The sequence below is a fragment of the Tenrec ecaudatus genome, chromosome 3 (assembly GCF_050624435.1).
Source record: "Tenrec ecaudatus isolate mTenEca1 chromosome 3, mTenEca1.hap1, whole genome shotgun sequence".
In the NCBI taxonomy this organism is placed as follows: Eukaryota; Metazoa; Chordata; class Mammalia; order Afrosoricida; family Tenrecidae; genus Tenrec; species Tenrec ecaudatus.
Window position 1 is genome coordinate 9094124 of NC_134532.1, and position 13847 is coordinate 9107970.

Genomic DNA, 13847 nt, shown 5'->3' on the forward strand with positions numbered 1-13847 from the left:
TTATTGATTTGGGCCAGAAGGCGTGCTGGTACTTGTGGGAGCAGCTAATACTTGCTTGATCAGGGCCAAGGGCCCTTAGGGCAGAAGGATTGAGGGCTAGAAAGAGGTATACTGGAATGTACTGTTGGGAAGAGGCTTTGCTGATTGAAGAGAGGCATTCTCAGTCGTTTCTGATCCTGAACCATATATAATCTGTTACTTCCCTAATAAATTCCATGATTGTGAGTATGACCTATAAGTTCTGCGGTCATTGCAATGAATTCTCAAGCTCAGTGGAAAAGTGGAGAGTATTGATGGAAGGACTATTGATGTCCGAAATGTGCAAAACTGGTTAGAGGTTAGAGACACCTCTGATCTCTCCCTTGAGGGACTCCTTATACTGTTGATCTTGATCCTTCTACCTCACTTGTGAATTACAAGATGAGACAAAACGGAGCCCTACGCTTCCATAGATGTACATTGGCTTTGTCAGTAAAATCATTATGCTTTCATGTAATTTCTCAAATCGAAACAATTGGAACTGTTGACAGGTCATCTTAGCACTTACCTCATGTGGGTGATGATAAGTGTGGTGGTGGGAATGAAAAAATCATCCACTCTGTCGAATTGCTTTCCCACGGGTTGTGTGTGGATCGTGTGGTGAGGCACATTCCCACTGGCCAGCGTAATTACCTAAACACAACACCTGTGTTATAGATCTCTACAAATCACGAATCATTAGAAATCACATAACGTCGATCACTTTTGGAGGTGTTTCCCAAAGCTCTCTATTAAACAGCCTTAAAATGTGTATATCATGAACCATATTACAATCCTACAATTATTTTTTATTTGTAATACACGAACATTTTTCTTAAAAATATTATCAAAGTTTTCTAAAGAATTGATGATTAAAATGTGTGGACATATTATAAAGTTATAAAATGTATGAAGTAATTATTACAAAAATTGAGGTGAAAGCCCCTCTAATAAAGAACGTCTGTCAGATTTTTGCCAAAAACTCTAAAATACACCATATAAAATATGTCAGCATTTAATAAACTTTGATTAAATGCTTTCTTCTATTAGATTATATAACTGATTTATAAGTTTTAATCAGATATTTTATGTAAGATTCGAACATCAGTTGAATTTTACACTTGAAAGATTGCTGCATTTAAACATCTAATATCTTGTTTTCATCAAACCAATTAGTTTTCCCTTGAAACTTTTCATACCTTCCTGATTTATGGTATTCCATCTACTGCATAACCATTATTCTGCTCTTAGGGCCTTCCTACTCCATTGTTTTCTTTTTTAATACGTTTTTATACTTGGTCATTAAAATACATTTCCTAGACTATTCTGTGTGTTAAACAGTTTCCACAACCGAGTTTCTTGATTGCTTTCATGACAGAAATAAATAGCTCACTTTTACTTTCTTTTCTTTTCTAAATGTTGTTCTTCATTGCAAAGGTACACGTCTATGGCATTCGAGAGAAAATCGTCATGTTAGTTCAAGATGAATTAATGATTGTCTATGTGAGGATAGGCTATGTTTGTTTCAGTTAGAACAAAACAAAACAACAACAAGTGAACCTTAGTCTTAGTGGCTTAAAATACATATTATTTGTTTTATACGTGTTACTTTCCCAGAGTGCTTTGTTAAGATCTTTATTTTTCTGTTTTCTGGTGACTGGGAGTAGAGCCATCAATTAAAAAAATTAATTTACATCCTAATCTTTGGTAAGAAATAGTCATTTGTCTCTGCAAAATCAATGCAGAACAACCATGCACTAGGAAGGGTCCAGTGAAAGATAATTCACACACACACACACACACACACACACACACAGATTTTATCCATACCACATTCATTTAATAAATTAAAAAGTATTATTTGACATTTATCTTTGAGTTTTTACCACTTTACAAGACAGTCTTCTATAGCAATGACTACAAGAATTAAATAAAGAACAAGAGGAATAATAATGTGGGAATTCTCCAAACTTTATTTCCTTGATATTGTTTGTTGTTCTTGTAAGCTGCAATCCATGAGAATCTTATGTTAAAGAGTACAACAGAGCTCCATAAAGTTTTCTTTTCTCTAATTCTAATAGTGTTAATAAACAAAATGTCACTTTGAAGACTAATGTGCATCTGCTTCAAGTAATGGTATTTTCCATCCCCTCATATACATACGCAAGGTGGACAATGACTAAAAAATAAAGAGGAACTGATGTATTTGAATTGTAAGGTTTTGTAAAGATGATAGAATATATCACTGATTGCCAGAAAGACAACCGAGCCTATCTTGGGAGAGTGCCTTGGAAGCAAGGATGGAGACGTATTGCCTTATGACTTTTAAAATGTTACTAGGAAGACCAGTTCTTAGCAAAAACTATCACACTTGTGACCCATAGCAACTGTGTGCACTACAGATTGAAACAGGGCACCGTCCTGCACCATCCTCCAGTTGTTCTTGTTCCTGAGTAACTCATGCAGGCGCTCTGTCAATCCATCTTGATGAGGCCCTTCCTCTTTTCCTTGCCTCCTTCCATTTTACCAAACATGATGCATGATGCATGTCTCCATCATGTTTCGCTGGTCTCTCCTGACAACATACGCAAAACAAGACTAAGTCTTGCCATCCTTACCTCTAAGGAGCACTCTGGCCATACCTCTTCCAGTGCAAATCTGTTTGTCCTTTTTAGCAGGCCAGGATATATATTATTATTTTTTAGACTTTTCATAGCTTTAATGTACCTTCGTTGGTATATATTTTTTCATTTCCATTCAGCTGAATTTATTACTTTATCAAAGTCACAAAGCATTGTTTTTCTTTCAATATTCTTCTTCACTACCGCAATTCAAATGCACCAGTTCTTCTTCGCTCTTCCTTATGCAGTGTTCAACTTTCACATGGATATGGTAAAATGGAGAATGCCATGGCATGAGGTAGGTGCATCTCAGACCTCAAAGTAACATTAATGCTCTTTGATACTGTAAAGAGTTCTTGTGTAGCAGATTTGCCTGATGCAAAGCATCTTTTAATTTCTTGACTGCCGCTTCCATGAGGATTGATTGTGGATCCAAGCAAGACAAAATCCTTGACAACTTCAATCTTTTCTCCATTTATCAGAATACAACCTAGTGGTCCAGTTGTGAAGATTTGGGTCTTCCTGATAATTGAGTTGTAATCCATGCTGAAGGCTAAATTCCTTGCTATTCATTAGCAAATGCTTCAATTCCTCCTAATGTTCAAGCGAGCAAGGTTGTATCATCTGCATACCATAGGTCATTCTTCAGCCTTCCTCCAATCCTGATGCCACACTCCTCTGCATATAATTCAGCTTCCCTGCTGATTTTCTCAGCATACAGATTGAACAAGTATGGTGACAGGATACAACCACGATGCTCACCTTTCCTGGTTTTAATCTATGCAGCACTCCCTTGGTCTGTCCAGACAACTGCCTCTGGATAAAATATAAAATAACCACACCCACTCCTATGTCGCTTATACGCACAAGGAAGTGTTCTGGATTTCCTATTCTTCTGAGGTTATCCTCACTTTATTAATGTCCGCACTGTCTAATGCCATACCATCGTCTATGAGACCCAAGTAAACGTCCTTCTGATATTATCTTCTGTGAGCCAAGATCCATGTGACATCAGCAACGATGTCCCTTGTGCTAAATCCTCTTCTGAATCCAGCCTGGATGGCTGGCAGTTCCTTTTCAATGTACTTGCCTGCTATATCAATGATAGTGTTCTATTGTTTGAGCATTCTGTTGAGTCACCTCCCTTTTGAATGTGCACAACTATGGATCTCTTCCAATCAATTTGCAATGGAGCTATCTTCCAGTGATATTTGCTTACATTTCAGAATAATGACGGAGATAATTATTGAATTTTGGAATAGAATTTCAGGGTAAAATTTTCTCTTCAGAAAGAATCACCCCACATTTCAGTAACCTTTAGGAATTTAGAGATTGTCACTTAAAAGTTAAATATATCAATTCTGGAACTACCTAAGAAACATTAAAACTTTAGATATTGAAATTTGCTGTTAAACATATCAGTGCACAGATACATTCAGAATATTTTTATTTAAAATATCCATCAGTTAATCATTTAGGGTTTTGTAAGTAGAATCATAGTCAAGGTAACAATAAAATTACAAGGTGACTGGAGCAAGCATTTAAAAGGGTAAATTTTTCTTCCTAGTCTCTCTTATTTCTTTCTAACTTTTAACTTCAGAAATCTTGGCTGTGTTCACAAGTGAAAATACATACATATTTTCTTTTGTCTACTAAGTTCTCCCATAATCAACTTCAATGGAGAATCAAATTCAAGAAATATCATACCACAGAGGACCAAATTAGAAATGAGGAAGCAATCAGATAAAAATAGTATCCAATGAGGGGAAAAGAGATCTGTTATGAGGCTAGATTCTGAGACTTATGGTTACATGCCGCAAACTCCTTAAGAGTTTTGTCTTTAAAAATTATATCAGTTAAATAGTCATAAATATTTCATGAGCTATGTAAGGTGTAAAGAGCATTATTTTCTGACATGCGCACAAGTGTACATACCTGTAGTGTTGGTGACGTCTTTTCCAATGTACCCCAGCTTAGCACCCAGACTTGATCATGTGACTTATCATAGTGTAATTTAACAGGGACAGGATCCGTTCTAACTGCCTGCAATAAAAATTATATTTTCAGATTAAAATATTAGCTTAAGACATTCAAAAATGTGTCTGAATCTAGGTGTTAGATGGCATATTGAAAACTCATGTTGCTAATTATTTAATTGTCTAAGATTCCAGTTGATTCAATGGAGACGTCATCTGGTTCAGTCAATTAATATAGCCCTTCTAGACTTAACCTTATAACGTTGAGCACGAGGTTTTTGTAACATTTAATTTTATTTTGGTTGTTATGTATATTGATAACTATGAAAGTAAGAATAAAAACATTTTTTCCCGAAATTAAAAATGCAGGCATTATAGGGATAATCTGTTCTATAATGTATTAGAAATTCTAGCCCCTTTGCCTATGGTTATAATCCCATTTTGGAGGGAGCTCTCTGTTATGCTACGGACAGGACTGAAATGGGATACATTCTGAGTCTCCACCTTTCTGAAGGGTGTGAACGAAGTTACCACCATTATTTTCCTTGGGGCTATGATCACCTGGAAGACAAAGCAACACCACATTCAGAGCCATTGATCTGTGTATCAAAGCCTTCTCAGATGACAAGCAATGCAGTGAGAAAGAAATTCCAGGGCCATCCAAGAGGAAGATACACTAGTGAAACATGTTTGAGAGCTAAGCTGCAGAGGTCAAAACCTGAGGAACCAAAGGGGGCAATGACACAGTGATTATGGGACCGAGCAAAGGAACTTGGTCAAAACTAGAAAACCAGGCAAGGCGATCAGAGACAAAACGGAGAAGCAGCACTGAAACTGTGAGGCAGAATATTGAGCTGGCTTCCTGACCCACAGAGACACAGGCCAAGGTAGTGGATATGCTGAAGACTAGGCTGCTGACTGAGTAGAGGTGTTACTGGGGGCTGTGGACTATTGACCATACCCTTAATATTATCTGGTCCTGGTTAGTGGCAACCTGTTAACCTCCACTGCTCTCCCTTAATTGTCAGTAGTCTTGTCTGTGAGTTCTGAGAGACCATTGCAATGAATGGTCAAACAGAGCACAGAAATTGAGTGTTGCCGGAGGAAAGGTTGACGTCAGAACAGGTAAAGCGAAATGTAGGGTGGAGCATGTCTGACCTCTGCCCCATGGCAATAGGCCTTGAGTTTTTGTGGAGTTAAATTCTCTTCCATTGTATAGCCAGAGGAGGTCAAACATAGCCTCTGATTTGTTCACTCACCATCTTCATTCAAAGACTCATTCTTTGGTCATTCTATGCACCTTTTGTAAAGGTTTGTTTGTTTATTCAATAACTGGGCAAATTATAAGTAATTGAGCTACTTAGAAGCTCAAGATATGTATTAATATGTGCATCTTAAACTATTGTTGAAAACAAGTGAGAACCATGATTATACTTTTAAGTTTGTTTTCCCATTTGAATGATGAATATGGAATTCGATTATAATGCTAAAAAGATAGCAATCTGATATATGGCTGTATTTCTGTAGACTGATTACTTAATTTACTCTTCTTAATAAGAAACCCAAAACAACAGACAGAAGGAACAACAGAGTTTTCATTTGTTTGTTTTTTGTACGATGTTGAGTATGTTCAATGTGGGTTTATTCTGCTACAATTTACATCTTTTAACATTCATTCAAACAAAATCCCATAAACGACATTACTCTCAGGAAATTATTTAATCTATCTTAATTTCAACCTTTTTCTAGTTTATGAATTAGCATCTTGTATAGGAATTTCCTGTAGTAGTTTCTAGTTTTATATACTATAACAAATGGCATCCCATAATAATACCTTTAATCAATTTTAAGGCATTTCATTCCAAAACACTTATGTATATATTTAAATAAATTTCCCAGTTCTAATCCATACAGCACCAGGTGACACCAACCCTAGCGGTGCTACTAGATACAAACCAGTGAGTCATTCCACCCCTTCAGTAGATAATATATGTTTTGCTTCTTTAAAAGTTAAGCATCCTCAGGTAGCATAAACTAGACAACAGTTTTAAAAGACTGATTTGAAGGTTCATTTCTGATAAAAAGGTTTCATTCTTTCAAAAGACACAAGTACAGGAGAATGCTTCCAGGGACCATACTTTTTAATTTCTTCTTGTGGTAATGCTCTCATTTAAGCATGGAATTTTCCAAACCATTTTGAAATCATGAAATAATATGTTTAAAGATCCATAGGAGAAACTGAAAAATTGAATTCTGGAATATAGTCTTAAATAATTATACAAACAAACAAATATCTTAGACATTGTGCTCTATTATATAATTACATGGTTTATTGCTTAAGAAATAGTTTTTTTATTCTTTTAAGTGTATTCATATGATTTCTAGTAGTTTCATTAACATTTCTTCATTCAGTAATCTATAATTTCACTACCAACATTGGGAAAAAAGCCATGATAATAACCTAGATCTATATGTATGATTATAATAGGCTCTTTTACATGCAGTTTAAGACGAAAAACATTTCGGTCTTTAAAAGTGTTAAAGATAAAATAGTTTGCTACAAATATAAACAACAGCAAAGATTTGATTGCTATTCAATTGTAAGACTGGATTTATGAAGGAAGTAAGGTTTTAGATCAACCCAAATTAGGAACAGTTTGGAAAAAAGGAAAAGAAAAAAGAAACAAGGAACAATTGGAATGAAAATTAACAGGGTGCAGGCTCTAAGTATTTATCTTATACCCTAATTAGTAGGTCTTTTAAGTCTTCTCTTGTGCTGGCCTAACCCACGTGCACTGATTTTATACTGACACAGAGCAACATTAAATAGGGTGTATGAGTCTGGAAATCGTCACAGCAGCATTTGTCTCATGTTGTTCCCGCAGAGTGAGGGTAGGTTTAAAACGCTTATCTGACAACGCCAGTAGAGTTCCTTACAAAGGCATACTAAAAAGAAAAGAAAATCAACTCAAACCCTCATTCGCCATGACTATATAGTACAGAACAGAACAAGTCTATAGGGTTTCCCAAGATGTAGATCATTATAGAAGCAGACTACCCCATCTTTCTCCTGAGGAGCAGCTGGTGGCTTCAAATACCTGACCTTTCATTTAGCAAGTCCATGCTTAACCCACCAGGGTCCTTTTCTATATTGATATGACAAATCTCCTTTGTTGATGCTATTTCGTGCCTTGGAATGCACTCAAACTCACACTTAGTGATAAGACAGTATAGAACCTTCCCCTAGAGTGGTGGGGGAGGGGGAGCAAACTGGTGGCCCACAGGCCACATGCGTATACATAATTTTTTGTGGCCCGCGATACTCTGAAATAAAATGAAAAAAGAAAAAAATGTTATGAAGAAAATAATGCTTAGGAGAGATTGAGGCAATGACGCACACACAATTCCCTCATTACATTTTATTTCAGAGCATCATGGGACACAAAAAATTACCTCCGGGACCGCCAGTCTGACACCCCTGCCGTAAGCTAAACCAATAAATTCCAGAGAGTTGTTTCTCACTTAGACCAAGCACATGGAGGGTCGCCGAGGGCTTGGAAACTTCTATGGGAGCACTCAGTCTCTTCATTCTCCTGCAGTGCGCCTGGTTAGCTTGAAAGATTGACCAGACAATGCCCCTACATCCCAGAGATTAGGTCCATTTAATACCGTAGGCTATGTTAATTGTCCAGATAAAGTGAGCATCAGTCTTGCAAGTGGTCATCCAGCTAGCTACCAGCAGGGCCGGAACTGGATAAGCTAGCTGCTATGGAGTTGATAAATGAAGACAAAAGGGAAGGTGTCCAGGATTTCGTCTTGCCTAAAACCATAATCAATGCTCCTGGAAGCAGCAGGCAAGAAATCAAATGAGCCATTGCATTGAGCACATCTCCTGCACAATATCTCTTTACAGTGCCTAAGAGAAAGAGTGTCACTGAGGAATAAGCTGTGGCTGACCTAAGCCCTGCTATGTTCCATTGCCTTATACGCATGTGCAAGGAGGAATGTATGAGAAGTGATGCATTTAAAGGATGATTTTGTGGAAGAGTATTGAAAGTACCATGGAATATCAGACGAATAAAGATATCTGTCTTGGAAACATATCAAGCAGTATTCTCCTGGGCAAAGGGAATCAAGTTTGGAAAGCAGATCAGGGAAAAGAAGGAAGGCCCTCAATGAGATGAATTAATCAAAACTTAGCAACAATTAAAAAAATCATTGTATTAGGGCTCATACAACTCTCATCATAATCCACACATACATCAATTGTGTCAAGCACACTTATACATTCGTTGCCCTCATCATTCTCAAAACAGTCGCTTTCTGCTTGGGCTCCTGGAATCAGCTCATTTTTCTTCCCTCTCCCTCCCTCCCCGATCCCACCTCCCTCATGAATCCTTGATAATTTATAATTTATTATTTTATCATATCTTACAATGCCCAGCGTCTCCATTCACCCACTTTTCTGTTACCCATGCCCTAGGGAGGAGGTTATATGTAGATCCTTATAATAGGTTTCCCTTACTACCCCCACTTCCCTCTTCCCTCCCTGTGTCACCACTCTCACCACCGGTCCTGAGAGGTTCATCTGACCTGGATTCCCTGCGCTTCCAGTTCCCATCTGCACCGCTGTGCATCCTCTGGTCTAACCAGGTTTGCAAGGTAGATTGGGATCATGATAGTGGGGGAGGAAGCGTTTAAGAACTAGAGAATGCACAAGAATGGGCTCAAGCAGAAGATGGAGCAGTGTTTTCCACAAAGTTCCTATGAGTCAGAAGCAACTCATTGGATAGGTTCTTTCATAAGTAAATTAGCCTTCTTTTCTTCTGTGGAACCCCTGGGTAGACTAGAATCATGAATCTCCTAATTAGTAGTTGAAGGCATGACTGTGCTACACAGGACTTCCTTTTCTAATATCAGAGGAGGAAGACAACAATTGTCGAAAGAACCTTCTCACTGCCCTGGAGTCAGTCCCAGTTCGATAGGACAGGGTAGACATGCCACTGTGGGTTGCTGAAACCAGCTGTTTACTGGAGTAGAACACCTGGTTTTCTACCCGCAATCAGCAAAGCAGCTGGTGCTTGATGAATTGCTAACCTTGGGTAAGCCGCTCAAAGAATAACCCCGATGGAACCAGGGGTCCTGAAGGACCCGGGAATTCTCCAAATGTCTGATCCATGATCTCCTAAATTTGTTATTGCACAGGCATTGGTGATACTAATGATGTCAGAAAATACGCGTGTCTTTTCATTAAAATATTATAAAATGGATTACTGTAAAGAATAGGTATGCAATAAAACATGCAAACAGTACAACATGTTAATAGAATGAGAAAAAATAAATTGACATTTAGTCTCATTTTTACTAGTGCAAAATTTCTGATTTCCCGATTTCAACATTAGTCATTATTCTGAACAGCTGTAAAATTATTGAAAGATTTTTAATATTCAGTTTTCAAAAAAATCTATTAATATTTTGCATCTTGACCTCTCATATATTTGTTCCTAATTCAGTTGGTTGTGATGTTTTATTTTAAAAGTTTAACCAAACTGAAAACAACAACCAAAAAAAAACATGCAGATAAAACAAGAAAAATAAATACACTTGAAAAACTGGACTTAGAAAAAATTTAACCCATTTAAAAATACGTTTACATATATTTCAATCATGTATACATAGCTGATTTTCCAGAGGGGCAATTTACATTGCTTTTAACAACAAAATAAAAAAAAACATTGAAAAATTTCCAAACATCTACTTTCAGATTAATCTCTTAAAACCCAAATTAAAAAAAAAAAGCAGATTTTTTTTCTGCCAATTTTTGCTCCATTAAATTTCTGAAGTGATAATTAAAATGCAATTGTTCTTATAAAATAATTGTTATTATAATCTTAGCATCACCCTGTCTATTTTTTCTTAAAGGATCAGAGAATTTATAATATTAGTATTTTGTAAAATGAAAGCATCATTAATTTTTACAAGTTATAAAAGATTGTCTACCCCAGGAAAATCTGTGAATCTCTGTTGCCCAGAAATATTTTTTAAGTGTTTCTCTTCATTTTATAGCAAGGTTTTAAAGATCCTCTTTATCCATCCTTAACTTACTTTGGCCCCGTAGCATACTGTTGACTCTGCGTTATAGCCAATGCCTATGGTCCTTCTAGCCTTACTTCCTGATATGGTTTAATACAAGCGTTTCAGCCCTTGTGACTGTGGTCTCATGTAGGAGGGCATTTTTTACTAGGAGGTAGGATCATTGTTGGTGTTGTTCCTATGCCTGAGTCCACAGTTGTTGCCACCTTGTCACTCCATCTCCTCCTGGACCTTCCACTTGTTTGCTGCCCCTCCACATGACCAAGTACAATGCACTCCTTCAGGCACCAGTCCTTTTTATTTCAGTGGATTCGATCTGAAAAGGCCCACCTGTGCTGTTGAAAGAGAAGGTGTTTGCTATGCCCATTGTTGGTCTTGCAAAATTTTATCATTTGATCTCCAGCTCCTTGTTTTTTTTGAAATCATTTTTGTGGGTTCGTCCAACTCTTGTCACAATCCATCCATCCATCCATTGGGTCAAGCACATTTGTACATGTGTTGCCATCATCCTTTTCAAAACATCTTCTTTCTACTTGAACCCTTGGTATTAACTCATTTGTCCCTCCCTCCCCATTACCCCTCCCTCACAAACCCTTGATAATTTATAAATTATTATTATTTTGTCATGTCTTATACTGTCCGACATCTCCCTTCCCCCACTTTTCTGTTGTCCATCCCCCAGGGAGGGCGTTATATGTACATCCTTAGGATCGATTCTACTCCAGCGCCATTTCTTTAAGCAAGTTCCTATTTTCCAACTAGTATTCCTTCCTTTTTGTTTCCAACTTTTGCCTCCCAGTTATCAAAAATTATCAAAGCATCATGATTGCATATTTGATCATTTTCTGACTGAAGTCATTGGAAGAATTCTTCAATTTCTTCATCACTAGCTTTTGTGGTTGGTGCATAAATTTGCATAATAGTTTTATTGATTGGATATCCTGGAAGGCAGATAGATATAATTCTATCACAGACAGCATTATACTTAAAGATTGATTTGGAAATATTCTTTTGGACAATCAATGCAACACTATTCCTCTTGATTGTGTTATTCCTGGCATAGTAAATCATAAGAGTTTCTGAATTAAAAAGCCTGGAACCAGTCCATCTCAGCTCACTAATACTAGGATATTGATCTTGGAACACCAAACCTCTATTTCCTGACTGAGCTTTGGTTAAAAGCAAGACTTGTTGTGACTTTTTGGACATTTTTGGCTTTTGGTCTGTACTCTGCATTTGGCTCAACGCTGTCTGACCTTTGGATTTTGGAATGAACAGCACCCACAACCTCATGAGGCATTCCTTCTAAATTCCACGGAATCTTTCATAACCGAATACTCTGAATAATTTTAAGGCACTTGATGACAATTTATTAATTTGTTAAAAATCTTACAATATTTTCCCATTTTCCTCATAATAAAAGACAATGCCCACACAGGACTAGGAGATTTTATATTACCAGCCACTTATCTAACTTTCTATCTCTGTAATAAACTCACACTTTCTACTCTTCTTCTGATATATACAACACAAGTATTTTCTCTCGGCTTTAGCTATTTATCCAATATTCCAGATACAAACCTGTGTTTAGACCTCGGGGCCTTTGTCTTGAGTTCTAAATAGCTGCCTGTCTCAACCGTCCTTTGGGTGGAGCTCATCTTTTTTAGGAAGCTTTAGTCAGCTTGTCCTGGGGAGCACTACAGCTCCCTCTCCCTGTTGCACGCATTCTCAATGCTCCCAAATCCCATCTGGTCTTGCACTGCTAGTTTACCTGATCCGACAGCATTGTCAATTTACATATTATGTAATTTATATAGTTAATATTTTTAATTGTCAGTTTATTCAAGGTTCAAATAAAGCAGGAAATGTCTTTTTGTAGTTTTGTTAAGGGTGCTTGGTAAGACCTGCCCACTTAGAATAATACCTAATTGTTGCATGTCTTTGAGCTGATCTGAACCTATATGACAGAGTATAAATTCCGCTCCCCAGGGTTTTTCTATATTGTACTCATTAAGTGTGTAGATACCCAAACATTTCATCTCCTCAAATAGCTGATGGGTCTAAAATAAATAGTAGTGAACAGTATATATTGCTGAATGAATGAATTATTTATGAATCTCTAAATCTACTTAATTGATGCAAGTTCATTTTATTCAAGATGCTAAAACATTATTGTTTATTTACAAAAAGAATCATATCATGAACCAGACTTATCATGTGCCAAGCTTTGTTCTTATAATTTGACTATTGCCTATAATTTTAATTTAATCCTCACAAAAAGAAATTTTGGTGGGGTCAGATAGGTACTATTATTTTCCCCTTAGTGAATACAAAGGTGAGTTAAAGCCAATGGTGATCCGTCTAGATTGTGCAACTCTCACTCTTCCCTCAAGATAGCTCATACTCAGTAGGTGATAAATCATCTCACAGAGAGATAAATTCAGGAATATAAAAATTATTTGTATAATAAATATGCCTTGGATAACAAAATTCACTGCCATCAAGCCAGTTCCAAATGCACAGCTACCCTGAAAGATAGAATGGAACTGCCCTTGGAGTTGATGAGACTTGAATCTTGGAAGAAGCAGCAGCCTCATCTTCCCTCCTCAAAGTAATGGATGGCTCTGGGCTGCTGTCCTTGGGGTTAGCTCCTCCATTTAGATTCCTTTCCATATGTTTACAATAAGGTGACCAGATTTTAACATTGGTAAAGCGGGACACCATTGCGTGGGGGGAGGGGGGAAGAGAAAGGGGGGGGCGGGGGTGGAGAAGGGGTTCTTGATTAAAAATTTGGTCTATATAGAGCAATAAAAATTTTCATAGAACACAAAAATAGTATTATAATATATTTTAAAATTTTCAACATGTACAATTTACAAATTTAATACATTAAAATTATGTATAGTATTAGTGTATTCTTTGGCATATTTCTCATTTGAGTGAATTTTTTTTAGTAGATTGCTGTCGTTGTTTAAAAGGTCATGAAATTTTTAACAAGAATTTGTTAAATTATATTTCACACATAAAATGGCTTTCAAAGTCTCAACACTTATTGCAATTTTTCTGATGTCCACACTTTATTTACCGTAGAAAAAATGCATTCAGTCGCAGCATTAGTTCCTGGTAAGGACAGCGCGTA

At 36.9% G+C, this 13847-nt stretch overlaps 1 protein-coding gene across 3 annotated transcripts in view; it reads right to left on the reverse strand.

Moving 5' to 3' along the window:
* FSTL5 (follistatin like 5) overlaps window positions 1–13847 on the reverse strand; it is an 812142-nt gene that overhangs the window by 62812 nt on the left and 735483 nt on the right. For all 3 annotated transcript variants that reach the window (XM_075544741.1, XM_075544740.1, XM_075544739.1), the window contains 2 exons: window positions 4575–4682; window positions 548–672 (listed from right to left, as the gene is read on the reverse strand). In XM_075544741.1, the coding sequence (XP_075400856.1) occupies window positions 548–672; window positions 4575–4682 (233 nt within the window). The remainder of the gene's footprint in view (window positions 1–547; window positions 673–4574; window positions 4683–13847) is intronic.